This window comes from Kryptolebias marmoratus, linkage group LG1, assembly GCF_001649575.2.
Source record: "Kryptolebias marmoratus isolate JLee-2015 linkage group LG1, ASM164957v2, whole genome shotgun sequence".
NCBI lineage: Eukaryota > Metazoa > Chordata > Actinopteri > Cyprinodontiformes > Rivulidae > Kryptolebias > Kryptolebias marmoratus.
In genome coordinates, this window is record NC_051430.1 from 12,773,480 (window position 1) to 12,801,045 (window position 27,566).

Below are 27,566 nucleotides of genomic sequence, written 5' to 3' on the forward strand. Positions count from 1 at the left end.
AAAACTTCAGGTCCTAAAGCTGCTAATAATGGCCTGGGACCGCCGACTCATCTTCACCATCGGCACATCCAGCACCACCGGTGAGTCTGACACGGTGGTGTGGAACGAGATCCACCACAAGACAGAGTTTGGCTCCAACCTGACGGGCCACGGCTACCCCGACCCCAACTACTTGGACAATGTGTTGACAGAGCTGTCGGCTCAGGGCGTCGGCGAGGACAACCTGAAGGACAGCTCTTAAACGTCACCCAAGCGAACACACCATCACGAGTTGTGGAACGAGAGCAATAGAAGCAGAAATAAGTGTTTTATGTTTGATCTTCACGCAGCTGTCTCCTGATCCATGCCTTGAGCATGTCGCGTCTGTGGTAGGGTCTCTCATAAGACCGAGGATATAAGAACACTTTTATATTTCTGCTGAGAGCTGCAAGTAAATTATATTTAACCTCCTGTAGATTTAAACCGACGCTGTTCTTCTGCACTTGGAGTCGAATCGCAAAGGGGCCAAATCACACATAATTGTAAAGGCTAAGCTGTTGAATGCATGGCCCCGACTAACGCTGCATCATGAATGTCCAGCAAATATCAGCAATAGGGGGAGGTTTTAATAGTTCAGTTGTTGTTTGTTATTATGAAGATACATGTAAGAAAAATATCAGCTTTAAAAAGGATTTCAAATGATTTTATTACTTGCGTTCCCCTTTTACTTTTTAGATATATCTAACTGATGTATCACAGGTAGTTAAAGCTGCTTGTGCACTCTTTTTAAGAGAGGATCCAGGCTTTAATGATGTCATTTAAGGTTTAATGAAACCTTTCGTACAACAAGTTGGTGAATCGGTGAAATTGGAGTTGGTGTTTGGTCGTAAAAGTGTTTCGTGTGGTTACCTTCGTGCACCGACTGGGAGGAGACGCATGCAATAAGACGAAACCAGCGACATCATGTAACGGGGACTTGAGCAGTTGAGCTTATAAGGCGGGATTCGCACCCGTGCTCCAAGGTTAAACTCATTTGTTTTGTCGACACACTGATGAGGCTGACCTCTGTGAATGTAAAGCCCGCGTTATTACTCTCCGTGCTGGAGCGGCCGCCGGCTCCATCCATCATGCCGACCGTGGAGTGAGTGTGCGCTTGCTCTGAGGTATTCTCCTGCTCGCTTTTTAAGTCCTTGAGAAGAACAGCGGAGCGCTCAGATGGGACGCTCCTCTTCTCGGTTTTCATTTAAGAGCTCCGTCTTGGGTCGTGCTCCTGTTTGCCTGTTTAATCCTTTAGGCAGCATACGGGGCTCTGCCTGCCTGTGTAGTGAGCGGTGAAACATCTCATTTTGTGTTGCTTCGACCCCATTTTCCCCGCTCTCCCCCCCTGCTGCAGAAAGCTTCATTCAAGGAGACATGCAAATTCTGCTCCAGTATGTCTTTTTTTTTCCCCCCCTCCACCACATCCTCCTCTTTTCGCCTCAGATTTCATGCCCACGAGCGAAAGATCCTTAAGGTCCTTGTTATGTTTCTTCATTCTGAGATTAAAGGCAAACTAATGGTGCAGAGCATCTGATCTGTTTTAATGAGACGGGGAGTTGGTATAAAGTTTATTGGTGGCCACCTAGCTGTGGGGTAAATCAAAGTCTTCCATAGCACTTTCAGGCAACTTTATGTTCAACCAGCTTTTTATTTTTTATGTAAAAAGTCTTAGATTGCAATTAATTCTGTCTTTTTTTAGGTTGACGTTTCTAAACCGGCTTGTGATGCTTTAAAATATATATATATATATATATATATATATATATATATATATATATATATATATATAATATACATTTGCAGATGTGATATACCTTTAACTTCAAGCTCAACTTGAGTCAGTGGTGTAGGTTTAGTTTATTTTTATACTCTTCTGTATAGAAAATACAAAGACCGTCCCACATATTTATACGCAGGCACACAAATTCATAATATCTGGCAGAATTTGTCAGTTTGTCAGGGACTGAAACACGTATGACTCGTCATGGACGTCTTGTGTTCCAAGTAGTCTTAGCGTACGCGCTGCTGTCGTTACCTTATTATTGGGTCTGTGTAGCTGAGTTCCTGGTGGATGCCGTAAAATACAGCAAATGGGATTTTATTGTCGGTGGAGGTGATTTAGCAGCATGACGTTGGCCCTTAACCCTCCCCCAGATGAGCCAGTTCTCCTTTTCTGCTTGTCCAGAACATGAAGATAGATGTAGTCAGCCTTTCTGTTAAGGTTTAAACAAGAAGTAAGCCTGGGTCAAAATCCAAATATTCTTAAGAGATTGTTTTAGAGGCTAGTGGGATTCATCGTAGTTATAAGGTTTAAAGAAGTGAACTGAACTTAAACAAATCATCCAAATGAACGCCGCTGTCAGATGTCAGATACGAAGCAGTGTTTAAGAAAAAATTTAAAATGCAACTCTTAAAACAATGCAATTCAAGGGTTAGTTCAGATCTTTTGAAGCGGGGTTCTGTGGCAAGGTTATAAGCAGTTCTTATCTTACCTGTTCTAGATAACTCCTCGAATGACATCCACTTGAAGAAATAGTTTTGTGGGGCCAAAGACAAAGTAATTCGCCCCCGTCTGAAAACAAATCTAATCAAAAATTTCATAGCAGTTTGTGTAAATGCCGCTCTGAAAACCTTTACATAGCTGTCAGTTTCACATTATGTAGTTATTCTGGCAGAAATTTCTGCCAAAAGTCCCCCAGGTTTCAGCTTCAACTAGATATTTGTGCTTCAAATATGGATGAAAAGTTGTTTTAAGGTTACAGCATCCTACTTTAATCTTGGCCCCACTCAGACTAGCCATAAGCTTATCAGTCCGATTAGAGTTAAACTTTATTTCTCTAAACTGAGGACATTCAAAGAGCTACAACAGGTAAGATGTTTATTCATAACCTTACCCAGAACCCCACTTCAAAAGTTCTGAACTGTTACCTTAACACTATACTTTGAACATTGTTTGCGTTCTGACCAAAAAAAAAGTCTCCTTATCGTTTTTTATTTCGATTGACCTTCTGCAGCTTCCATCTTCCTGTCAACCTGCACAAGCTAAACCAAACATCAGAAAGGATTAAAGTGTGATTCTGACCCAGGCGTTAAAAACAGCTCACAGTTTCCTCCCTCGCAGCCTCCCTGACATCGTTTCTGAAACTGGACGGCAAGACAGAATGCTTCTTTTTTTTTTTTTTTTAATCAGGGAATTCTTTTCCTTGTTGGTTCCGTTGAAGCGTCAGCAACTAGAGGAAGAGTCATTGTCTCAATAAAGAAGAGAGAGATGGTCTTTATGCAATTTCCTATTTTTAAGACGTATTACGGGACTTACGTGTAGCACGAAGGCGGATCCCTGGGTTTAAATGACAGCGGATGTTTCCTTTGTGGGGTGCCTACCTCCTGGTTTCTAAACAAAGTGGGGTTGCAGGCTGACGACGTCAACATGCTCTGCGTTGGAGAACATATATTTTTGATGTCTTTTTTTATCGATCGTCTCTAAAAGAACTCTTGCGTAACTTTACTGTATTATTCTTATTAGGGTTGATTCCACACTGTTGCATTTATTTAGAGGTAGAATTAAGTGATTAAAAAAAGTCACTTTGTCCCTATGAAGTATTTACAGTTGTACTCTTGTAGTGTCTGCTGCAAACTGTACTTCTCTCTCTCTCTCTGAAATGATACCTTACCGTTTTATGTGTAATTATGTGTATATTTTGTTTTTCATTCAGTGTGAATGTGTCTGAGTGTGTGCCAAGTGGGCAGCCGGTAGACAAAGCTTAGGTTTATGTCCGTTAAAGATAGTTATGTTCCAGAAGTGCATGTCAACCAAACTGTAGGTGTACTGACAATGCATAGCTCTTTGTGTACAAAGACATCATAGCGTCTTTGTGGTTTTGCAACCTACTTTAGTTAAGTAGAAAGGTCTTCTTTCCTCTGTTGGTTTGATTTATGGGCGTGGGGTCAGGACAGCGTTTGGCTTCTCTCCTCACACATCCGACATAAAACATCTGAATGTTTCGCATTTTAAGTGCCCATTTCAGGTGACATTTTTAAACCATGACTTTTTTTTTTTTTATTTGTGTGTGGGATTTCTCCTAAGCAGTGTGACATAAGCTAAATGCAAGCTATCGAGAGACACTGTTTAAACTATAAAAGGGCTTCTTAATCAATCGATCTTTATTGTGATGACCTTGTTGCATGTTTGTGTGTTTCTTGTGGGGAAAAAAAAAAAAATTCAAATAAAAGTAAATGTGCCCTTGGGGCTCAGAGACATTTTGTCTGGCTTTTTTTCCTCACCTCGACTCTGCCTCATTTTCATTTTTTTTGAATTCCCAGCTGTTGGTGCGTTTGGCTCCAGGATTTCCTCTAACCAGGCAGCTCTGGTCCCTGCTCCTTGTTATATGGATATAAACGAGCATTGCTGGAGCTGTGGAGTGCAGCAGGAACATTCCTCGCTGGCAGTAAATTTGCTTTATGGTCATTTTTTGTTTCTGGATGCTGTAAGTTGGTGCACGCAAAAGCGAGCCGTGGGATTTATCGAGGCCGGAGGTGATCCAGCTCCTCATTGAGCAGCAGCAGGGAGACTCTGCTGCATCATTGCAGGTAGGTCTGCGCTCATTAGCATTTTAATGCCTGGCTCCTGTATTGTGAAGGCTGTGGTTATGGTTGTTTGATTAAATGATTTATTTGTGGGCTCCAAAAACACTTTGATCTTGTTCTGAGATCAGCAGAAATAAGGCATTATTTGTAAAATTGTGAATGAATTTATCATTTTGCCTGAACAGAGTTAAACATTTCACTTCACATAGACACAAATCAACATAAAAACCATCACTTTAATTATTTATTTTTTTTGCTGCACAAGACAAATCTGATGATATAGGCGTTTAATAAATAATACAGTTTTTCTCACAGATAAAATACAGCTGGGGCACATTATTATTATTGCGGACTTGCAAAAAAATAAAAATATATGACAAGCAGTTTGCTGGGTTTTTTTAAAATAAGAACTATTACCGGGGACATGAAGTTCACAAACCTATAGGGGTGGCTGTAGTTCTGAAAAAGCTCCGTCAAATGGCAAATAAGTAAAGCAAATCCTCAAAAGCAGAAATACATAAAAGTAAAACTGGTACAAAATCACTGGAAAAAATGTTTCTGTGATAAATAGGGAACAAATTTATGTCCAAAAGACATCAAGTTAACATATTAAACTCATTTTAATCTCATTTTGTACAAATTGGGAAGAAACACTATGTAAAAGTTTAAAAACGCATGTTCTTTGATACACACACATCAAACTTAGCTTCCTGAGGATATGGCTTGCTTAGTGTCATAAAAAAAAAAATTAAATTGCTGAAACTCAAATTATCATTCGGAAATTGACCCAATGATCAGCTTAAACCCATTAAAGCCAAATAAAATTCTTGAAAAATGTTATTTTTAAATGCTCATTGCTTAAAATATTCAAATGTTTCATTTTGGTCATCAGTTCATATTCTGCTCATTTGTTTCAAACTCAGACATTGTGATTTTTTTTTTGCACACCAATTTAAAGGAACTATCATACCTGGCAGACATACAGCAGTGTAAAAACCTTTGACAGGAAGAACGCTCGTCCCTCATGGAAGCATCAGACTTCCATCTCACGCTCTGTAGACGGACTGCTGAGAGTCTGCAACCTTTAAAATCAAAAGAGCCATTTCTCTTCCTTCTCCCACTAAAAAGGAAAGACCAGAGGTGTGAAACGTTTAACACAGCTCAGTAGGTTTTATATAAATACTATATAAAAAACCTTGTTTGATACATTCTGAAATTAAACTATAATAAACTGCTGACATTTATTATTACTTCTATATGTTAAAATTAGAGATCCAACACATAAAGAAGCAATAATAAATACTTGTGTTATACCCTCTTTGTTAAAATTTAAACTATGCAGAACTACGTGACTTTGTTTTTTATATCAAAAGGCAAACATTGACTTTTAATTCTTATAATCAGACTGACTTGTCATACATGTGATACAGTAATTAATGACGAGTGCAAAACTGCCTAGTTTTTTTTTTTTCCTCAAGACATTGCATCAAACGTGTCAAAACTGTTCAATTTTCTGGGTGATTTCAGAAGAAGCTAACAGGTTAACAAACTTCCTCTGCAAACTGATCAAACTCGTAACATAATGTCACAGAAATTGTATTCATTTATTCAATAAATTTGGAAAGGAAAACTGCTAAAAGTAGCCTCTGTCTTGCCATGGTTATATGCAGTTCATTTCCATAATAGTTTTGGTCAAAGCTACAAAGAACCACAGCAGAGAAACCAAAGAGCCGCATGTGGCCCCAGAGCCACAGGTTGCAGACCCCTGTCGTAGGATCAAAGATCTGACCTCCAGTACAATCACTGACCTCTGACCTTTTCTATTCTTCAAACATAAGACCTGCTTGATCTTGGAGTAATGTTTCCCTTAAGTTCTTTCCTTAAAAACTTTTCTGTTTATTAAGTTTGTAAAAAATAAAAAGTTGGCATCTCAAATATATATATGCTGACACTTGTGAGTCCGGTAAACGTTTACCCTCATGACTTTTAGAATGGCTACAGCAAGTGGAAAGCATTTTTAAAAATAAAAAAAACAAAAGCAAATGACATCAGACCTAAGTTAGCACCGAACGAAAGCACATTGTTTTGTATAAAGGGTCCAAAGCAACATGTGAATAATACTAGTTGTGCTCACTGTACAGGCAGCGGTAAATTGAGGCATTTGCATCACCATTTTAAATTACCATGGCATAACAACCTGTTAATGGTACTGATGTTGCTACATTGTGGCCTTGGTGATAAACTTCCTCAATAAAAGAATGAAACACAAATATCAAACCATCTCACATTCAGGTACCGTAGATACGCCACAAGAAGCTTTTTAAATAAAAACATGTGACTGAGTGAAGTTCTGTACAAAATCTTAAAATATAAAAGCTCCTTTTCACATTGAACAAGTGCATGCAAGCCATGCAACAGATTGCTTGTTATCTACAGAAGAAAAAAAATGTATATCAAGTCATGTCATCCTTCAAAGTTCCTTGCACCCCTTTATCATCAAGTATCTTAATCTCCTCCCGGCGCCGTCGTCGGTGGCACTCAGAACACAGAAAAAGATTAAAAGTGGCTGAGTTCCCGCTGCTCCTTAAATGAACTTAAAAGCTGGAGGAGGTTGCATCATGTGGACCCCCTTTTTTTTCCCCCTTCTTCTTTTCCCGTTACAATCTGGAGAGAGCGTGTAGCTGATGCTCCCTTATTTTGGTGTTCTTCCTCCCCTAACACCCCCCCCCCACCCCCCTTTCAGGCAATAATAGATCCCAGAACGTGTGCAGTCTAGGGATTCAGAATGACACAGGCGGCGTCCTCTTTTTCCCTTTGTTGGAAGGCAGCGTGAGCCTGCTCCAGATCCTCTATCACTGCCAGCAGCCGAGCGGCAACGCTCTGACCTGGCTTCATTAGCTGAACGTTGCACTCTGCGCCATCTGCAAGACACGAGCACAGAAGAAGAGTTTACTCGTATTCATTTAAATAAAGCAAAGCACTGTGAAAAGTCAAAAGTAGTATAAAAGCACACTCATTACTAAACATACCTCTGCAGTTACAGTTCATCCTCACCTGGGTGAATATCAGAGTTTATCCTCTCTTCTTTATTGCTTGGCGATAGATCGGCTTCAGGCATCTCCAGATACTTTTCCCTGCAGTATCAGTCAGAATCTTATCATAACATCACTGCCTCCTCCCTGGAGGCTGTTTCTGCCTTTTCATGCAGTGACAGATAAATATATGGCTCTCCGAGAAGCCAAGAAGCAGCAACAGCACACCAGTGTGTTCCTGTGCTACAACATAGCCCTCTAGTGTCCAGTAATAAAGCTGCAGCAGGGCTGAAGCTGGAGGAGGATACCAACCTGAGTGCGTCTCTGCCGTGCAGGAGCTGCTTGTATATCATCTGCGTCTCTACGTCGGGATCCAGCGGGTCGCTCCAGTCCCCCAAAGTCACAGCCGAGTGGGTTCTGCTGCAGCCTGTTACTGAGACATAGCCTTTTATTAAATAGTGGTGCATAAAGACGATAATGACCATTACATTTACCAAAAATGTATATCACAATGTCATCACATGCACAAACAGTAGCTCACAGGTTCATTGGAAAGAGAACTGCGTTATAGTCAGAGTTTATTCTGCACTGAAGAAGCAAAAACCATAGCTACGATTAAAAACCTTGAAAGAGAATATTATTATTATTATTCACCTTTAATGCCAGAGAGTTGGTGAGAAATGAGTTGTAGTGAAGCCTAGAAAATATCACTCTTAAGAGCATCTGTTGTGAAGGACTCTCAGCTACTGTCACACGAAATTTTAGCTCAACATCGATAAAATAGACCGGAATATAGCCATTTTCGTGTTGGCTAATGTTGATCCGCTGTGGCGGCCATCTTGACTTGGATCAACTTCAAAAGAAAATCACTTGTAGGTGAACATCCAATCGTTAATATCTGAGAGTTTCATTAAAATTTGTCCAGTGTTTCATGAAATATTTTGCTAACAGACAAACAGGGCTGACTCCAATAGTTAATGCTTAAAGTTTAAGCAAAGATCTTCTGCAATGGGTAGCACTTGGACTATGTGTTGGGCATGGCTTTCAGATACCACCACAGTGAACTGTAGGTCAGTATCTTTAAAATTGACAGAGTTGTAGCCATATTTGTGGTTTTCAAGGTCAATTAGCTGTGGCAGCCATCTTAAATTGGGTTGACTACAAAATTTGTCCAGTAGTTCATGAGATATTTTGGTAAGAAACATAGACACACACAGCCAAGCACATTGTCTTCCACCTTTCACCTGTCAGCGGTGGGCGATAATTCAAGGTTTAGGAAACAAAAATGGTTTAAACTCCTGAACTCATTTGTTTTCTGAAACCACCCACAAGTTAGCAGACAAGGCTTCAAGTGGCTGTTCCACTAATTCTAATATCCTTTTACATCTTAAGCCTACTTCAACACATATTCACGCATGTTCTTAGACCCTTAAGAGAAAATGTGGAGATAATCGTGCCGCACGCCGAGTCCTCACAGGAGCATTAGAGGTTTTATTAGCAGGATTACCAGCCCGGTCCACCTGCAGGCAGCAGGTCCACTTGCCGCTGCGATGAACGCCCGGATGAAAGGAGGGCAGCATGTGCTCATTGTAAATGCTGACTTTCCTTATCGCAGACAGCCATTGGTTCAGCTCATTCACATTCTGTTCAGCCAGGGGGAAAAGAAAAAAGAAAAAAAAAAAGTGGTCAGCAAATGGTGAAATGTGTCAGTTAAATGAAAAGCGACGCAACCCTTTTACCTATTCGTTACAAAATAACAGCTCACAGACATCATGCTGAAAACTGAAAAAGACAGAGAGCGGCTGGAGCGGGCAGAAACGCACCTTGCACTGGATGTACATGGTGTGCAGCTGTCCGTCGTTGTCCTGGGTGATGACCTGCATTACATTCTGCTGCTGAAAGGCATTCTCGTCCACCCTCTCCACCGCGCACACGCACTGAATGGGGATTGAAGAGCGCACCTGCAACAATTTAGCCACAAACCACAACACCAATTAACACAAGTACGTACACGCCAGTAATGATGTCTCTTCCTCCTCCCTGAGGCACATTATGTTACGGTTTCAGTTAAATTAAGCTGACGTTTGATCACAAAGAACATTAACGGAAAGGTTTCTCATATAGCTAGAGAAATACTCTACGAACATTAAGCCGTGAGAAGGGACATGAAGATGATTGCCGTGGCAGCAAAGGCCACTTTTAAGTGTAAATCAGCCACTTCCAACAGGAGCTCGCCTCGCTGAAAATGGAGTGCTCCAAACATGGTGGAAAGGAGCCAGGACATTGTCTGCGGACTGATTAGCAATGTTAGTTTGAATATCCACAGCCTTCAATTAACCCGCGCCTTTATTCCTGTCGCACAAAGCAGGACCTAGCTCAAAGAGAGAGCTTTTTAGAGGTCAGGGCCGGGCTGTTCCCAGCTCCTTCTTTCTCTTACAGACTCTGGACGGTAAATGAGAGGAGACCCTTTTCACAAGGTAGCACTAATGATGACCTCAAATGAGGAGCGACACAAATACACAAAGGCAAAAAGGAGATGGCTGAAAGGTTTCCTCGTCTTTTAGTGGCTTGAGCCATACATGTCAGTCAAAGGGTATAACCACTGACTGGTTCTAAAGCATCAGCTTTTTAAAAGAGATGATTTACTTTCACACATCTTTGGTCCAGCAGATGAGCCACAGTTATCGCTTGTTGCCAAAGGGCAAAGGCAGAGTAGTTTATGTCTCGTAAACTACTGGACAGACGTTTATCAAGTTTGCAAGAAGTCAGCGCATACATCTGCAACTGATGAACTTTTAGAATCAATCCAAATTAAGATGGCCGCCACAGCTAACCAACATTAGCCAACATAAAAATGGCTTTAGCTCAATCTTACAAATATTGAACTGATATGATGAGGTAGTAGATGGGAATCTCCTCAATATTTCTCTTTATATTGCATGAGAATGCACATAATTAATAGTAGTATTTAACTAAAACGGCTACAAATCCATAATTTCTCAGCATAAGATGATCTTAGTCTAAAACTCCAAAACTCAATGGTCGATATGCATTCCTTTAGAAAATGCAAGGGCTTTAAATATTATTTCTGTGATGATAATTACCAAAAAATGTCACAGGTAGAGAGTAGATTTTTTTTATTTTTAACTTGCCTTTCTAGATTTTATTAACACTACTCCATGAAACAAAGCGAACCTACACACCACACGAGTCTGGTTTCCAAAATGACACGCAATGCAGATGATTAATATAAATACTGTATGTCGGTGTAACATAAAACTTCAGCACCAACCTGCCAATCACAGGTCTTGGCATAGGACAGTGTCTCACTAGTCAACCAGAAGTAGCGCTTCTTAAAGGCAAAGCGGGAGAGCAGCTGCGGCCCCTCTGCTTTGTGTTTGTGGAGGTATCCCTCCTTGACTGTCACTGAAGGCATAAAAACGGCCCTCTGAGGCACTGAAGACACTGCGGGGAGGAGAGGAAAACAGATGTTCAACCTGAGAGGCACAAGGTGGTGCTGTGTTGATAATCAAACAGAAAACAAGAATTAGTTTTACACCAGTATATATTATATATATATATATATATATATCAATAATTTGACACCTGAGCCTCTTTCCATCACCGTGATGACAGCCTTACGGAGGATTAACAAGTGCTTAAATCTACAAGATCTACAAATCCACATGAAGGGCTCTAAATGTCAAATTGTTGTTTAATAGAAAAGAAAGGGTGCGATGTGAGGAACAAGACTGACATATGATATGTCACAGAGGGGCAGATGTTTCACAACAACGGGATCACTAACGCATGATAGTAGGAAAGCAGCCAGCACATGTTGAGTAACCCGCGTGGCGTCTCACTCCAGTTCCCCATCAGCTCATTAATAATGTCCTTCCTTCTACGGACTTCCAGCTAGTTATTAATATTTCACCACAGAGTTTCACTTCATCCTGGTAGCAGCTGCTCGCCTAAACAGCACGACCTCTGGACTTGGCTTTTGATCACAAGTTGAGTGATGCGTTCAGTGTCGTCAGCCTCACCGATGTCGTGATCTATGTCGATCAGCTTGTCCAGGAAGTCCTTGACAGAGGCCACGCTGCGAAGGATGATGGGATGAAGAGGCGCCATCCACTGCTCCTTCCCGTGACCCAGCTGAAGGCCCAAGTTGCCGACACTTTGTAGAGCCTGGAGACCACACACACACACGTTTACCTGCTCTACACGAACATCTTTCATCGCATCAAATCTCCACTCACTGACAGCAGGTCTCAAAGTCAAAGATCAAAAGGGTCCCTTGGGGTCAAGCATGCTGCGAGGCCCTTTGTCCGGCCCACACCTGGCCTACGGCAAGAAGGAAGTCCCTATCTACTCCCCTCTCTGATGCTCGGCTTTGAACCGCTGTCTGGTCTCTGCATTCACAGAGGTAAAAATAGACCGTTCCTTCTTTCTGTGGACGGCCCATGGCAACAGTACTTCAGAGCCACAGAGGCCACATGTGGGAGATTAAAGATGCTTTACTCACTAACATGTGATCGTAGCGGGGGTTTGTTTTTAAAGACATTCACGGCGATGATCTTTCGTCACATGTATGAGGTCACGTCCACTTAGAGAGTGGTTAGCTCTCAGTGACACTCAACCAAGTGGGATTCCTAGCACTTCCACAAAAAAAATATTTGCTCAGCGGTGCATATCTGCTGTAATTTCATCTGTTTATGTTTCACAGGCTTTTCATTAAACACTGAAATAGACCACAAGGATGCAGACATGGGTTTTGTATGATCTTTATTTGTCATAAAATGGCCTGACTCTTGTATCTCTCTGCTAAAGCTGTCTATAAAAAAAGCGTATCCAAGATAATACTGTGGACATCTACACAAGTTTTATGTTACATCTTCGCCATAAGACTCACAGCTTGCACATATCGTGCCACCGCTGAATCAAAGACACCCGCTGCCTCACGGTTTGTTTTATACTCACTTAAGGGCGATGTCTGGATATGAATAAATGATTAAAAGTAGTGTCTCAGTCATTGAGTCATACCTTGGCCAGTAGTAACAGTGTTCTGCTCGTACGGGTGTCAGCGTGCTGGTCTCTCAAGTGGAACAGTTTTGGCGTAAGGATAGCAGGAGCAAAGAAACGCAGGAAGAAGAATCCGCTGATGGCCAGGTATTTTACATCCTGTCAATATCGAGGTGGCAAAAAAAACAGATCTATGACTCTGGGAAATTTTCTTTAAGGACCTCCAAGTACAATCATTTGCTTTGAAAATGTGTTTCCAACTTTTTTCTTTCTTTCTTTCTTTCTTTTTCACGCTTAGCTTTAGACTGACCTCGTTCTCGGGCGCAGAAAATTGCTCCTCTACTCTCTTGTGCAGCTGTTTGAAGGCCACTCTCATAACCGGAGGACACTGATCGACCGAGGCCACGATTGATTCAATGATGCTGGTTAAATAGGTCTGCAGCATCTCCACGCTGCTGTCCCGGATCTCTGCCTCTGACGCTGCGCCCTTAAATGAAATGCGTCTTCAGGGACAAAGACACAGTTGGTAAACCACTAAACCCATTTTCCCACTGAAGCAGACACAAAGCAAGAAATTCTAAAATTTGGTTGAGTTATGCACGGATCAGTCCAGCTAACAAACCAAGCACAGGTTCATCTATTCTAAGTAACAGCCTCCTTGCTCCCAGTTAAGCCATTACATGTCAGGGGAGGCTCACTTAGCGCTGTGGTGAAAATACCCCAAAAAAGGTAGATTTTGAGGGAGGGGTGAAGGAAAAACAGAATTAAAATAGGCATATCTGCTACAGACGTTAGGGATGTTAGATCCTGGGTCTCTCTCCTTGTCAGGGATAGATAGACATCTCAGGGGGCTCATAGCAGTTGCCAAGCAACAACCCTCTGCTTTTTTTTGTACTTTTTATTTTCTCACATTCATACTGTATCTTTCTCCCAGTCTTTTTTAATTTGACCATTTAAACACGTATTGTGATCTGCACACAGAAAATCTATCACCCAAAATTCTCGTCTTTTTTTTAGCATAAGCCAAGAACTTATAAACCAGTTTTGGACGCGTTCCAGTCCAGGAATGTGATTTTGTAATATGGCATTGGGATCCAGAAGAAGGCTTTAGGTTCGTTTTACCTTGTGCGGTTCAGGTCAATCTTACACGGGTCCAGCTCGATGTACTTCCTCTCATCAAAGATGCGATTGATGATGGGTTTCAACACGTCGTGCAGGTACAGCATGCCAACCGCCTGACAGCAAAACAGGACCATTTACTGTAGGCATCTCATTTACATCTCTGGTGCAAGTATTTAAATCAACAACACTCACTGACAAAAAAAGAAAGGTTTTAAGCACCCAAATGGAACAATGTGGTGCCATCTGGACATAGGTGATGTACTTTTTACAACACCCTGTGTCATCTTGTCAGCTGGCATCAGTGTAGGCTGCCTTTATTCCCAGAGCAGAAATGGTGCCATAACTAAGACACGTGGACTGATGATGAGCGGTGTTGTATCATGTTTAGTCACGAATTTTGGTTCTGCATTACCATGGATGACCTCATCTAGCAGCACAGAGGGGAGAGGACCAACTCTGCCAGTGTTGCAGAAAGACACGCCAGTGTTTCTCCTGACATCATAGTGATGGGGAGCCATAGGATATAACTTCAGGACATCTCTGGCAGTGATCTGAGGTCTTTGATGGAACGGTGTCAGTGACAGTCTACATATGACTCCAGTCTTTCTCCAATTGAATTTGTTGGGATCAAATTAGACATAAACGTCTACCCAGTATCAATCTGCTGGATCTAGAGGGCCAGATCCAACAGCTGTGGTACAACCTGCTGCAGGTGAGGATACAAGGCCTGTATGACTCCACTAGCACTGACTCATTGTTGCATTCAGGCCTGACGGGGTCCCACACCCTACAGAAATGAGACCAGCAATGTGTCCGTACTTCCTTTGCTATGAATTTGATCTGATATTGTAATCATTGTAACACAGTCGCATGACCTTTTAACATGTGCAGTTCCATTACGTTTTCACCACTCCGTCTGGCTGCGTTTTCATCAGCGAGTGCAAAAAAAAACAACTAATTTCAGTGAGCAAACAACACACTGAAAGATGCAGCGGGGGACCTTATTAACTGGGAATGATTCAGTGTACATTTAGTTAAGCTGGGGTTTTCAAAAGTTGCAAACAGTGACTAACATCTAAGTGGGAAACCATGCTTCCTTAATAAGAACAGAAAAAAATCCATCACTTACTCCTCCTGGAAAAAAGAAACAACAGATATTTCAACGCACCTTCATGAACTGTTCCATGGCCTTGGAGGCAAGTGAGTTGGAGCGAAATAAAGTGTTTGGATCAGCTATAGGGGCAAAACAGAAAAAGAAATGTCATATTGGTAGCAAAGCCAATATTTCAAACAACTACATGGATACAGCAGCTCAGAATTAGACAAGCATAGGTTTGAATTGCAGAAAAGTGCAAGAATTGCAAAAAAAAAAAATGCTTGCATTGCTCTAAATATCCCTTTCTAAATCAAAATTATTAAAATATTGTACTATTTCTAGCCGGCTTTCATGCGATTTTAATCAAAAGCTTAAAAGTTATAGCTCATTTCCTGTCTTGTTTAACTAATGTACTAAAAAAAAAAAGCATTAAAAAAACATTTGTTTATTGATTAGACACAAAAATGAGGAAAAGGGTCCCAGCACTGAATTAACAAGCAGATTAATCAGAATTTATAAAAGCCTCATCAGGCACATAATCACTGATTAAAACTTCAGAGACTGAATCATTGTGTCAGTGAGCAGGAAACTAGTCAAACTGTGTGAAGTCTTTTTCTACTCCCATCCTCGGCAAAGGCTTCATTTTTATACATTATGCAGCTGAGACAACAGATAGCGGCCTGAATTTGCTACAACATCAGCATAAATTCTTCTAAGAAATGGAAGTAAAACATCTCTGGTGACAGGAAGGACTAGGCAGGTGAATTATTTCCTCCTACAAAGTCGGCAGGACTGCTTTCATTGCCGCACAGTGGCTGCACAACACATTTTTCTTGCCTTGCCCTCAGTGCCTAACTTTAATGTCTGGCTGCTCGCAGCATCTATTCCTGATCAAGCAGTTACCATTTGGATCATGTGGAGTTGCTATGGAAACTTGGGCACTATGCTTATTATCTCAAACTCCACCAACAGAGCCCAAAGACCAGAGCACAACTCTGTGTGAATTATCTCGAGGCTATGGTGCGGAGGCAAAAAAATAAAAAAAATAAAAAACAAGGAAAAATAAATAAATAACATGACTAATCCAGACCGTGGCGAAGCTATGAAAAGAGTGTCGGGGCGAGTAAACAACTGGAATCAGGGTGGTAAATATAGAGCTCGCGGGCTTTCACCGCCCACACGCAGACCATAACTGTGGTGTTCAGAGACTTTAATGTCAGATCAGAGTTAAACTGAAGCAGCCCTCACAAAATGAACTGGAAAAGGGTCCCAAACTCTGACTTATACGGACTGATGAAGATAAACTTAGACGGCATTAAAGGAGGTGGCAGATCTGCGTTCCTTCAAGGAATGCAAGGCCTTTAATTTTAAATGTTTAAAGCTTGAATATGGAGGCAAACCTTATAAGAGAAACTGTAAAAAGCAAGAACATTTTAATCAGCGTTAACAACAAATTAAATTATATGTTAAATATCTCTATTACAAGCTCCTTATGAACAAATAATCCTAGTTTTTTTTTTATTTTGCAGCAGCTCAGAGAGAGAAAAATATACCCAACCTGTTTGTCCCGTACGCTTACTTGTGTTGTTGACCTCGCGGGTGTTAAGGTAATCAAGGAATGGCACCACGAGGCCTTGGCCCAGGTAGATCTTCACCAGAGTCATGGCGACATCCTGCCTGCTCTCTATTGTGGTCACGTCCTCCAGCATGGCCAGACTGCTGCTGTCCTCCACCTGCGGAGAGGAGGGTTCAGGTCACGGGCCGTGAACCGACGTGGTTTTGGAAAGCAGATGGAGGAAATGTGATGCATGGAGCGGTCTCTTGGCATGATGATGGTGAGCAAATGGACATCCGAAGTGAGGACGAGCTGCAATGCTGACCTCTGCGGGGGAGATTACCGACTCGACCAGAAGGTCAATGAGGGGCTGGTAGTACATGGACGGCAAGATCCGATCCTCCACCAAACGCACCTTCAGACGCAGCGCTCCCAGCTTCCCACTGGAGACAAACAAAACACGGCAGCGGGTGGACATTTCCTGGTTTTTAAATGAGGCCTGTTAAGAAATAGCTTAAACATCAAAAAAGGAGTCATTTGCATTATTCTGGTGGGCTGATTTGACATACACTACAGATATGTTGTTGCCGTTTTAGCTAAAAAACAAAATAAAATGCTGCTATTCTCAAATCTAGCAGAAATAACAAAACTCAGGCAAAGTTCTTGTTTTATTTTTCAGTCGGCAGAGATGGCGTTTTCCTAAAACTAGAGGCTTTGTGATTGATTAAACTGTCAAAAGGTTTTGGTTACACTCCTTTCTGGTGACAGAATATATTTTCAATGGCATTTCACTCTTGTTTACTATTCTGCTCATCAGTGTGCTCCCCCTCTGAACCCCTCTAAGCCATGACTCTTTTCCTAATGAGCCTGGAGGAGTCCCCTTACGTTGACCCCCTCTCTTTGCAGTTCACCCAGCCCTTTGTTCTAAAATTATCTGCAGAAACAGATGCTGTCAGTGACCTGGTGCTACACCTGTGAATCTTCATTTAAATGCATGAAAGAGAGTGTGAAGGTGAGCAACTACTTTCTCCTTGTGTGCATCTAAAAAAAAAACCCAACACACAGCGACTACATTTTGTTTAGGGTTTTTAAAAAGCAAAATACAAGTCAAGTGCACAAAGACCAAATAATAAACAGACGAACACACCCTTAATTCTCACCTTGTGTCAACCTCATTGTTTCCCAAGGGCAGCAAACGAAACCAGCCCTCCAGCAGAGGTGTCTTGCGCAAACAAGCAGAAGGGATTTCCACCTGCGGACAGGAAGAGCAAACAAGGACACAGTATCAGCCAGAAACAAAAGGCTCTTGTTCTGCGTTGAGGAATCTGACATGGGAAGGAAAATTCAGAAATCCTAACCTTTCCCAGAAAGTCGTTTTTGCCCACCATGTCCCAGTCCCAGACCTCCACGGTGACAGCCCCCTCCTCGCGTAGCTCCTCTGCGTCCAGCTCCAGCTCTAACGTCTCTCCCCAGTGAGGGAAACGGGTCTTCTTCTTAATCTACAACAGAGAATTTATAATAAAATCCAAACACCTGCTTATCAAATCTTAGCCACATAAAAATACTGTAAATGTGACGTGCAACCATCCAAACTGCTTTTGGCAACAAATCAAAAAATCCAAAGCTGTCTTGATACGAGCTGGCACCTTGGGCAAAGGTCTTTTAGTCTTCTGTAATGGAAAAATTTATGCAGGTTTTGGTTTTGGAAAAATACAAGGCGACTTCAAGACATTTTCCCCAGAGACGTCTTCATTTTTCAACTAGATGATGCAAAAGAAAAAAAAAAAAAAAAAAAAAAGCATGACTCTGACAGAGGAGGGTGCAGGAACTGACCCGTCCTTCCACGCTGTCCCGGCTATTTATTTATTTATTTATTTTGAATTGGGATTTGCAGCATATTTGCAAAAAGATTTGGCCGTCAAAATACGGCCACCTACAACGGAAGAACACACGCTCCTGTTTGCAGTAAATCCTGTATCTGAATGTTTACAGAACTCACCGAGGTTTCAGCGCTGTGGTTGTTAAAAAGAACCCGGGCAAATGGATCTGACGTTCCGGAAATGTCTCTCGGAGCCACGTCTCTGTGGAGGTCATCAGATAAACAAGAGTGCTAAGAGTGAATTAAAGAAATAATAATAATAAGTTGAACTAACTTCAGTTTTCTGTTCTGCAAATCAAAGTAGTTAGTGTAGGAAAACAAAGCAAACCAATAGCACTGTGTGTGGGGTTTTTTTTGTTTTGTTTTCTTTTTTTCCAAACTTCCTTCACAGCCATCTGAGCTTGGTTGAAAATCCAAGTGTCAAGCCTTGATTGACGAGTTAATTAGTGCCCCGAGTGAGAGCGAGAGATCAGAGCCTGGGACACGCAGATGGGGTGGTGAGTGGCGCGATGGCGGCAGTGTGACTCAGAAGACACTGTGGGGGCCTGAGGGGTGACGATGAGAAGATCTCAGCTCAGAAGTAGTGATGGTGCAGCAAACGGCTCAGCCACAGAAACTTAACTATACATCCACAGAACTGATACAGTTCTACCTGCATCTCCTGTGTTCGATCTGTCGTTTCCAGTGACTCATCAGAGTTCATTTCCTCCCCCTACTTCACAGCAGCGAGTGGTTTTTATTGTACCTGGCTTCGATGACCTGGCAACGCAGCGTGCTCCTCTTCGTGTCTCTCATGAGCTCCAGACTCAGGTGGATCTCTCCTTGGACCTCCTCATCGGGGTCAACCCTTGTCAGGTTCAACCAGCTATCGATCCCTGGCCAGAGCACAAAGAGAGAGACGCCGTTCATTACAGCGACGAGAGAAGAAAGCAGGCACGAGGACAAGAGGCGCCAAAACATTTGCTCAAACTGTTCATTCGTATCGTAGCAGGTCAGTCAGTCAGGGATAGTCTAAATGAGAGAAATGTAAAACAATATACTAAGAAATCATGACAAGAAGGGATCAAGAAAACTTGTGAATCAACAAATAGAAAGACTTGGTGAATATTCAAATTTTCCTGGGATTCTGAGGTTTTATTTCACCAATAAATTGATTATTTTAGGTATTTTATTAATACACAGTTAAAACAAATGCAGGGTTTTGAGGGTGATGTCATTCAAAGTGAAGTCATGCACAGTAATTAATGAAACTAGCATTTTTTATGATTTTTTTTTTTTTTTTTTGAAGGGGTGCATATTTTTTAAAACATTGAATCCCAAAGATTCAACCGAAGATCCTGTGTGATCTGTCAGTACTCAAGTTTGGGATAGATAAGACTATCAGCTACTACCACACCAAATATGAGCTCAATATCTGTGAACCTGATTGGGTTATAGCCATTTTTGTGTTTGCTAAGGTCTATTAGTTGTGTCAGCCATCTTGAATTGGACTGCCTCCAAAAGTCAATCGGCTGTAGATGCGCATCCAATGATCACTTTCGAAGAGTTTCATTCAGATTTGTCCCCTGGTTCATGAGATATTTTGCTAACAGAGAGACAAACCACAAACACACACCGTCGGTTCTGCTCAGTTTTTCAGCATCTGTCGCACTCAAAGAGAGCAGCCATGCTCAAGCTATAAAAGCACTTCTGCTATTTGTGACAGCTGTGGCTTTCTGCTTTGGATCACAACCCCTTCCTTCCTTCCTTCCTTCCTTTCTTTTCTCTTGGTACAGGTTTGAATAAATATTTCAGATATGTAAATAATCTCGCTCCACAACAGAAAACAAGTTTCAGAACTTGTTTTCTGCTCTGTGGGCGAACAAAGCCTTATCTGACCGGCAGAACGGTTTAAGGCCGCTCGCTCTCGCATTTGAATCTGGCCTGCCGAGTCCCACTAGTAGTTTGCATTTTTGTTCATACTCTGGGAATTTTTGCATCCAATTACCCGCTAGGAGAAAGAAAAAAAAACTATTTGCAGAGCTGTCGACTCAGCCGCGCTGTAAAAATACACCATGGAGCTATTTAATAAAACTGCTGTCATTTGTCGGGGTAGATTCGACTTCACTTACAGGAAAGACACGCTGAAAAAAGAAATAAAACATTCCACTCAAAAGTCCTATTAAATTAGATAATCGTGTTCATTTATAAAAGCTGTACTTTACAGGGTGCACTGCTGCTGGCACTGACTCTGCAGGTAACATGATAAACATCAGCGAAGCATGCCTGGACATGCTCGCTCTTCACATCTTAACCACTGTCTGACTGTTTTTTCTCCTTTTCATAACGTTACTCATTCTCAGATGTAAAACTTCACTAGTTATGAATCAGTATTTTGCGTCTGTGTATTGTGAGGTCGGGGTTTTTTGTTTAAATCTGTCGGTTTTGCTCTCCTTGGTCGTAGCCTTTGGAAGGTTTCCCACTTCTGTTTGCCTTATTTTACTCTTCTTTATTCTAGTTAACTAGTTTATGTTCCTTTTACTAAAATGAAAAGCACATCTGCTCGGATCAATACACTCAGTCCTCATTTCTGATTAAATCTCCCCAGATTCTTCTAGTTTATTTTCTTGTGTCACGTCAGTCCTGTTAAGGTTTTGTCCTTTGCACTTTCCCTGCTCCAGCAACACTTTTTACCTGATTTTATTAATAAAAAGGTGTTAGTTCTGTCACAGCTGTTTCCTGCTATTGGTGTATTTGCTTCCTTCGCCTTTCGAGGTTGAGTGACAAGTTTCGGGTAAATATTCTATTTCTTTTAAGCTGTAGCTGAAATTCTAGAAAAATGGTTAGCATAATAAACAAAATTGCATCAGAAATATAAATTTGACTTGGCATTTCAGTTTTTGGATCTATATATTCTGAGATATTTGTGTTTTCCTCCATTTTCAATGCATGTGGGATTCTGATCATCGGATTTAACTGATCAAATGGCAGACTTTGTGTTGATCTGGAGTCTCTTTAGTTGGTTGTTGAAAAAGATCAACAATACAAGCTGTCTACACTGCACACGGATTGAATATTAGGGTTTTATTTGGAGGTTTCTTTTACTCCAGTGAAATAAGAAGCAATATAGGAGGTCACAAAGACTCTTTAATACTAGAAAAATATAATTTCTATAATTTCCCTTTGGAGGAAATTTACTATACTCAGTTGTCTTCTGTCGTCTCTCAGGCTTTTTAGCTGCACACGTTTGATCCTTCAGTTTAACTTTTTGATGTCTCTTAAAGATGTTTTTCAGCCAAACGATGGCCTCCACTTTCATCAGAACCTCCAAACTTCAAAACCAACCTAATGTGGAATTAACCCCAGACCTTAAACATCTTTTTAAATTTGCAATAACCTAATAAGAAAAAAGGGCCAAGTTGAACACCTTAAAAATGTCCAGTTTCTTTAAAACTTGTGAAAATAAAAAAATAAATAAAATGAACATAGTGTCTAAATGGTTAATACATTTTTTTTAATGCACACCTACAGGTTCATGGGTGAAAGCTAGAACTTTTCATTGTCATCTATGAAACGTGGTTTTGGATCTACTGTGGTGTTGAGCAGGGACAAAGCTGCAGCTGTATGAATACTTCTGAAGCCTGGACGTTGTCCTCAGCTGTTTGAGCGAAACTTCAGCTGAGTGGCTGTGTTCAAATTGGATGTCAGCTTTTCAAAAAAAAAAAAAAAAAACAGCAAAACAAAGAGGGAGAAAGTATAAAGTCAAGGCCAGCCTGTGAGGAAAAAAAAACAAAACAAAAAAAGAATCCTGCAAGGGAGTAAGTGACTCACTGCCACCACGTCGTCATGAATCACTGAAGTGAAGGCCACGCCAGGTGGCTTTTACTGGAGAGGTATCTGTATGCAGCAAACATACTGTGATGAACTTCTTGCAGCATTTCAATAAAACTGCCACTCTACCAAAACACGTTTTACATGCCTTGCGTCTGGCCAAGAAGGCACCATAGTCGACGCCGCGGAAACAGCGTGACTTTGAAAACCAGGCTTTCCGCCGGATTTTACGGCTTAAAGCCGATTGAAATGCATTGGCTGTTCTCCTGGCTTATGATGCACGGCGAATATTCACGGGGCTCGTTCAGGAACGCCAGCACAAACAACGCTCGGAAAGAGGAGGAGGATTAATAAATACGGGTGAATTAAATTAAATGTGTGGGAGAGAAGTGATAAACGTTCCCAGACTAAAAACAGCCCGGGACTTTTGACTCCATCGTGGAAATCGCCGTATGTTTAACCTCTGAGCTCGGGGTCAACCTGTCAGAAACCGAACGCTGATCTGGTGTCGGTCATACCTTTAGGCTGACATCCGATGGCTTCTTTGTTCAGCGTAATCTTTCCAATGACATCGTCGTGTCTGTGAAAAGAATGACAAACAGATCGATAAATAAAGGCTAATGAGAACTCGATCAAAGCTGGCGAGTAAAACCATGATGGTGGCCATAAAGGGAAGAGGAAAACAACCTTCGATTGACTTGTTCCTCCAGCCTGACCTTCTGCCTCATGATGTTTGTTTATTCAAAGCTTGGATAACATTTTTCCCCCGCAAATCATTTCAGCTGAGCATGAATGTTTTAACCCGAATCAATCAATTCACGAGCTAACGTAAACACTGAGGACTATAAATTAAAGTCCTGCCAAATAAAAAGGTAATGGCCGAGTATGGAGCCGTTTAAAAACTGCGTCGGACGGCCTTGTGACTGCTGGAGGCGCAGGCTCCCCGTGACCCTGAGCGGGATGACGGGGGTACAGAAAACGAGTGCATGGATGGTAGCCTTACCCAATCGTATCTTCATCCATGACGAGAAACGAGAGCGAATGGAAGCCCATCGGGAGGTGCAACGTGTACTCCTCACCCCAGAAAGGGTTAAGATTCTTCCACACTGTGGCTGTCCTGAAAAGAGAGGGTTGACGTGTTCCTCAGGCAGAAATCAAACCAGTTTGTTTCAATACATGTGGATAAACAGTGGGGGGTCTAATCCCTAATTATAAATTTGCAACAGCTACTAAGAATAAGAGTTTTCTCAGAGGATTATAACATGATACAAAGGTTGAACATTTGTATTTTAGGTCTGCTTAAAAAAAAAGTAGGTGAATCAAGTTTGAATCAAAACGCTGTTGGCCAAGTGTTCTTGTAGATTGACACCAAAGTGTTTTTGGTTTAAAGGAGACGAGTAAGGCTTGGAGAAAAGGGGGGAAAAAACTGGAACATCATAGCTCTGTCTTGTTATCGCTGATAAAACTCTGATTTATGTGAGTGATGTTTAAACTGAATCATGCACGGAAACAACAACCCAAAGCATGAATTCATTATGCTAAAACAAAATTAAGGGCAAAGAATAAAGCGGATACTTTGGGAATAGCCATCGAAATCCTGACTTTAAGTGCTGCGAGGTGCCCGGTTTGTTCTTTCTGTCCAGAGAACTGATAATGATTTACTGAAACGTTTAGGGTCAGATACTGAAAGCAAAGGTTTGAATCCTTCTGCCACTTACAGATAAATAGTATTGGATCTGTTTCCTCATGAAATGAATTAGTCTGATAAATTGTTCTCAGCATAAGTGGGTTTTTGTTTCAACTTTTATGAAAATTCTGAACAATTTACAAACTCTGAAATGCCACTTTCACACAAAACCTGTCAGAAATCAGGAACATGAGGTCAACAGCACCAACATAATGGATACAGTAATAGTTTGCGGCGTAGCCCTTACTTCCCACCCCGGTCCACCAGCCTCATCATCCACGAACATCACACTCAAGAGTCAGTTGGCCAGTAACACGACAAGTGCAAGATAATTAGTGCGAGTGCCTGCGGTGAATCACTGTGCCGTTTTCCCATCACACCAGATGGAACAATAGCCACAGAAGGCACCCTCTTATCCTCATTAAATTTACTTATATTTTAATCTAGATTTTTTTTTGTTACACTCAAGCATCTGAACAGGTGTATCCCGCTCTCGGCTCCCAGAATCCTCCTTTCCTACAGGTGGCTCCTGCAATAATTAATGCATCCTCTCCATGGTTACCTGAGGGTGTTTAAAGGCCAGACCAGTATCAGGTTCTCTGTGTTTGAGGGGGGGCTACGCTGCTGGCATCTAAACACACCTAGTACATGTGTGCTGAGAAAAAAAAAAAAAAACATAGGCGAGCACATAAACTGCAAAAACAAAGACCCATTTTTACTTGGGAACAGGACAATCCAGCTGCTGGTGGAGGCTTTATCAAAGAAAACTCACCTGGCCACAACTTCATTGTCAACTTTTACAATGCAGTAAGGATCACTGGTTCCAGATCTTTAAAAAAAGAAAATACACACAGAGAGAGGTAGAGAATAAGACTAGTCAGTTTGCCTTATGCTTATCATTTAATTATCTAAATTTGTGTTAGTAGAACATGAGGGAAACAAACACCTGCAGCTCTCTTACCTGTCATTCCTTCAGTTCATTTAAAATAGGACACACTTAAACTGATTTTTTTTATTATTATTATTATTTTCCGCCCTCCAACATGATAAGCGTCAATTAATCAATCAGGTCAGACTTGAGCGCAGAGGCGCGTGCCATTCATTCAAGAATTACTTACACGTCTTTGGCTGGGAGGTTCCTGCCTTCGACAATCCGAAAGTACAGAGATGTGTTTTTGGCCATCTTCGTTCGAGCGAGTTATTCATCCGCTCTGCCACGCGTTGCCATGCGCGCCCCCTTACAAATAGCGTTCTTCTCCTCCGAAAGTGAGTTTTCTTCGTTTCATGGCACCTTCTCGGCTCGTGACGGCGGTGGCGGCGGCGCTCTGCCCACCAGTGGCGCGCGACACGGGCGCGCGTCACAGCGCGGTCAGTGGAGCGGGTTAAACCAAAAAAAAAAAAAACCTACAGCCTTGTCATTCTTAGCGCTCCTCTTTAAATGTGGCTTAAATACATGAATCGTCATTACCATATGAACGTGTCTGATGAACTGCTCACAGACGCATTATTTTTTTAAATGTGACGTTTGTCTGAAATGCTTATTTGCAAAAGGAAATGGTTGGGGTTTTCTTCAAATAATCCCATTTACGGTAACATCTACAGTAGATCTTAGACATGCACATTTCGTCCGTCTCGGCGCTGGAGACGCTCATCAGTAGAGTGGTGACTTGTTTTTTGATACAGTGCGCCATCTGTCGTACATGAACATGTTGTAAAAATACGCTCTAAATTACAGACAGGCACCTTAGCAGCCACCAACTCGGGGTCCTATTTAGCATGTCAAACAAAACAACCTCCGTAGCTACAGCGAACAAGCCCGTATTGTTGCTTAAAAAGTGGTTTTTGCAGCTTAAGTTTAGTTTCGTTGACGTAGACAATTATTAAACACAGACCAGGCTTTCTGAATTAATATAGTAATTTTGTTTCTAAGAGCTTTAAACAGTGAAAACATGAAAATTAGGCTAACCGAATATGTTGGCTAGCTAACGTGTTGATCAACGTCTGACGCTGTTTTAACATTTCTAGTTCAAATTATGGATATTTATCCTGGAGTTATCGACAGTGATCCCACTAAACTACAAGAAAGGCATTACTACTTGTTATCTGAGCTGCAAACCTTAGTGAAAGACTTACCAAGGTATGGTGGTTACCTTTAGGACATACTTCATTCATTGAAATTATTGTTCAGCGCTAATGGTGCCATGGCTATAACTGCAACCTGATTCATATTTTTTATTTTGGTTGTATTTTTCTCCACGGTCAGCTCTTTCCAGCAGCGCTTGTCCTACAACACACTGAGTGACCTGGCTTTAGCCCTCATAGATGGGACGGTGTATGAGATTGTGCAGGGCCTCCTGGATATCCAACACCTGACAGAGAAAAATCTGTACAATCAAAGGCAGAAGCTGCACTGTGAACACCAAGGTCTGTGCTCTGCTTCACGAAAATACACCTCCTTGCGCTCTCAAATCCACAGTTAAATCAAATTTTAGCCCTGCTTTCTTACCCAGCCCATCATTTTGTGTTCGCTGCTTACAAATAGGCCGTTTCCCCTTTGTTTGCAGCACTTAAACAAGACATGCTGCGGAAACACAAAGAAGCTTTGCAGACGTGCAAGTCTCACAACCTTGCACTTCTCAAAACAAACCAACAAGGAGAGCTTGAGGTAAGTCCGAAACCTGCAGTTCACTCAGAACATCGTGGTGCTGCTGTTTTCGTCTTGGATTTACTACGAGCTGTGAGGTGGTTTGTCAGGCCCTGGAGGTTCGAGTGCGAGAGGAGCAAAGGATGATGGATAAGAAGATTGTATCAGAAATTGATCAAAAAGTGATCGATCAGCAGAACACCCTGGAGAAGGCAGGAGTTCCTGGATTCTATATCACCACCAATCCTCAGGTGAATGTCAGCAACTGTTCCCTCAGTGCTTCTTAGAGCTATAATTATAGAATCGCATTATTTATTTATTTTGAACAAATATCCAGCAAACGACAGCTTATGTCCTCACTAACTGTGTTTCAGGAGCTGACGATGCAGATGAACCTCCTTGAACTGATTCTTAAACTTCAACAGAAGGAGTCGCAATCTGGACTACAATGAGAACTAGGACAGAGGAACAATAATTACACGATGGACCATGAGAACTTAGATTCAAATCATCTTATGATCACTGACATTCGGCTTGCATCAGCCAGCTGTCTCTTATTAGTGGGACGTTCACAAAGTGCTGAGAACACACGTTCTCTATCTGTCACCGGTGTCATACACCTCAAGTAAGACGGTATACGGAAAATAAGTAAATTATTTACTCACAATTTAAATGATGCACACGTGCTTAAGGATGCAGTCTGGTGAATGTAGAAATTACTAAAGCTGTGACTTGAAAGCGCGATGAGTCTTCTTAGTCTTTTTGGGCACAACATATATTTTGTTTCGATTTGGAAAAGTAAGCAGCCCAGTATTTATTTGTTAGCCCCGAGGTGCTAGTTTGAGAAACAACACTTGTGTTCCACTTGTTGCTCAGTACAGAAAGGTTTGCTTTGTTTAGGACCTTGTAATATTGAGTTTATCTGTTAGTAACGTGTAGTGCTGCTTTGCAAATGAAACTGTATTTCTAAACGTGTTTGATATAAAGTGTTGATTTGATCAGGTTGTGTGATTTTGTTCGGTTCTTAGATTAAGAATTTTGATACATCTTCTAAATGTTCTGGTTCTGGAAAAAAACATCACTTTATACAAAAAATAAAAATAAACAAATGCAATGA

General features: G+C 41.5%; 3 protein-coding genes across 7 annotated transcripts in view; 2 read left to right on the plus strand and 1 right to left on the minus strand.

Moving 5' to 3' along the window:
• dtx1 (deltex 1, E3 ubiquitin ligase) overlaps positions 1-1,753 on the plus strand; it is a 40,903-nt gene extending 39,150 nt beyond the window's left edge. For all 3 annotated transcript variants that reach the window (XM_017417092.3, XM_017417091.3, XM_017417090.3), the window contains one exon: positions 11-1,753. In XM_017417092.3, the coding sequence (XP_017272581.1) occupies positions 11-241 (231 nt within the window). In that variant the 3' untranslated portion in view covers positions 242-1,753. The remainder of the gene's footprint in view (positions 1-10) is intronic.
• A 3,080-nt stretch (positions 1,754-4,833) lies between these two features.
• On the minus strand, positions 4,834-25,065 carry LOC108236523 (rasGAP-activating-like protein 1). 3 transcript variants are annotated; one of them, XM_017417221.3, is made up of 21 exons: positions 24,924-25,065; positions 24,578-24,634; positions 23,122-23,235; positions 22,637-22,698; positions 19,054-19,183; positions 18,429-18,510; positions 17,788-17,928; positions 17,590-17,681; positions 16,773-16,872; positions 16,454-16,607; positions 14,947-15,011; positions 13,779-13,891; positions 12,967-13,159; positions 12,678-12,815; positions 11,678-11,822; positions 10,927-11,099; positions 9,458-9,595; positions 9,142-9,277; positions 7,947-8,067; positions 7,657-7,736; positions 4,834-7,523 (listed from the first exon to the last, which is right to left on the minus strand). In XM_017417221.3, exons 1-21 carry the CDS (start codon positions 24,986-24,988, stop codon positions 7,375-7,377), a joined length of 2,448 nt encoding a protein of 815 aa, XP_017272710.1. In that variant the 5' UTR covers positions 24,989-25,065; the 3' UTR covers positions 4,834-7,374. The 3 variants fall into 3 exon arrangements, with proteins under 3 accessions (XP_017272710.1, XP_017272709.1, XP_017272707.1); XM_017417220.3 differs by having other exon boundaries at positions 7,947-8,061; positions 16,755-16,872; XM_017417218.3 differs by having other exon boundaries at positions 16,755-16,872.
• Positions 24,965-27,447, plus strand: dgcr6 (DiGeorge syndrome critical region gene 6). Its single transcript, XM_017417224.3, has 6 exons — positions 24,965-25,071; positions 25,831-25,942; positions 26,069-26,229; positions 26,370-26,470; positions 26,560-26,700; positions 26,824-27,447. The coding sequence occupies exons 1-6, from the start codon at positions 25,032-25,034 to the stop codon at positions 26,899-26,901; spliced, it is 633 nt and encodes a 210-aa protein (XP_017272713.2). The 5' UTR covers positions 24,965-25,031; the 3' UTR covers positions 26,902-27,447.
• Positions 27,448-27,566: the final 119 nt, after the last annotated feature.

Excerpts from the sequence above, each read along its gene's own strand:
- LOC108236523 (XM_017417218.3), bottom strand. The coding sequence starts at position 24,988 with ATGGCCAAAAACACATCTCTGTACTTTCGGATTGTCGAAGGCAGGAAC. Across the intron at positions 16,873-17,589 it reads AACAATGAGGTTGACACAAG|TGGGAAGCTGGGAGCGCTGC; the intron begins GTGAGAATTAAG and ends GTTTGTCTCCAG. Across the intron at positions 9,278-9,457 it reads CCATGTACATCCAGTGCAAG|AATGTGAATGAGCTGAACCA; the intron begins GTGCGTTTCTGC and ends CTGGCTGAACAG.
- dgcr6 (XM_017417224.3), top strand. The coding sequence starts at position 25,032 with ATGCGCGCCCCCTTACAAATAGCGTTCTTCTCCTCCGAAA. Across the intron at positions 25,072-25,830 it reads AGCGTTCTTCTCCTCCGAAA|TTCAAATTATGGATATTTAT; the intron begins GTGAGTTTTCTT and ends TAACATTTCTAG. Across the intron at positions 26,701-26,823 it reads ATATCACCACCAATCCTCAG|GAGCTGACGATGCAGATGAA; the intron begins GTGAATGTCAGC and ends ACTGTGTTTCAG.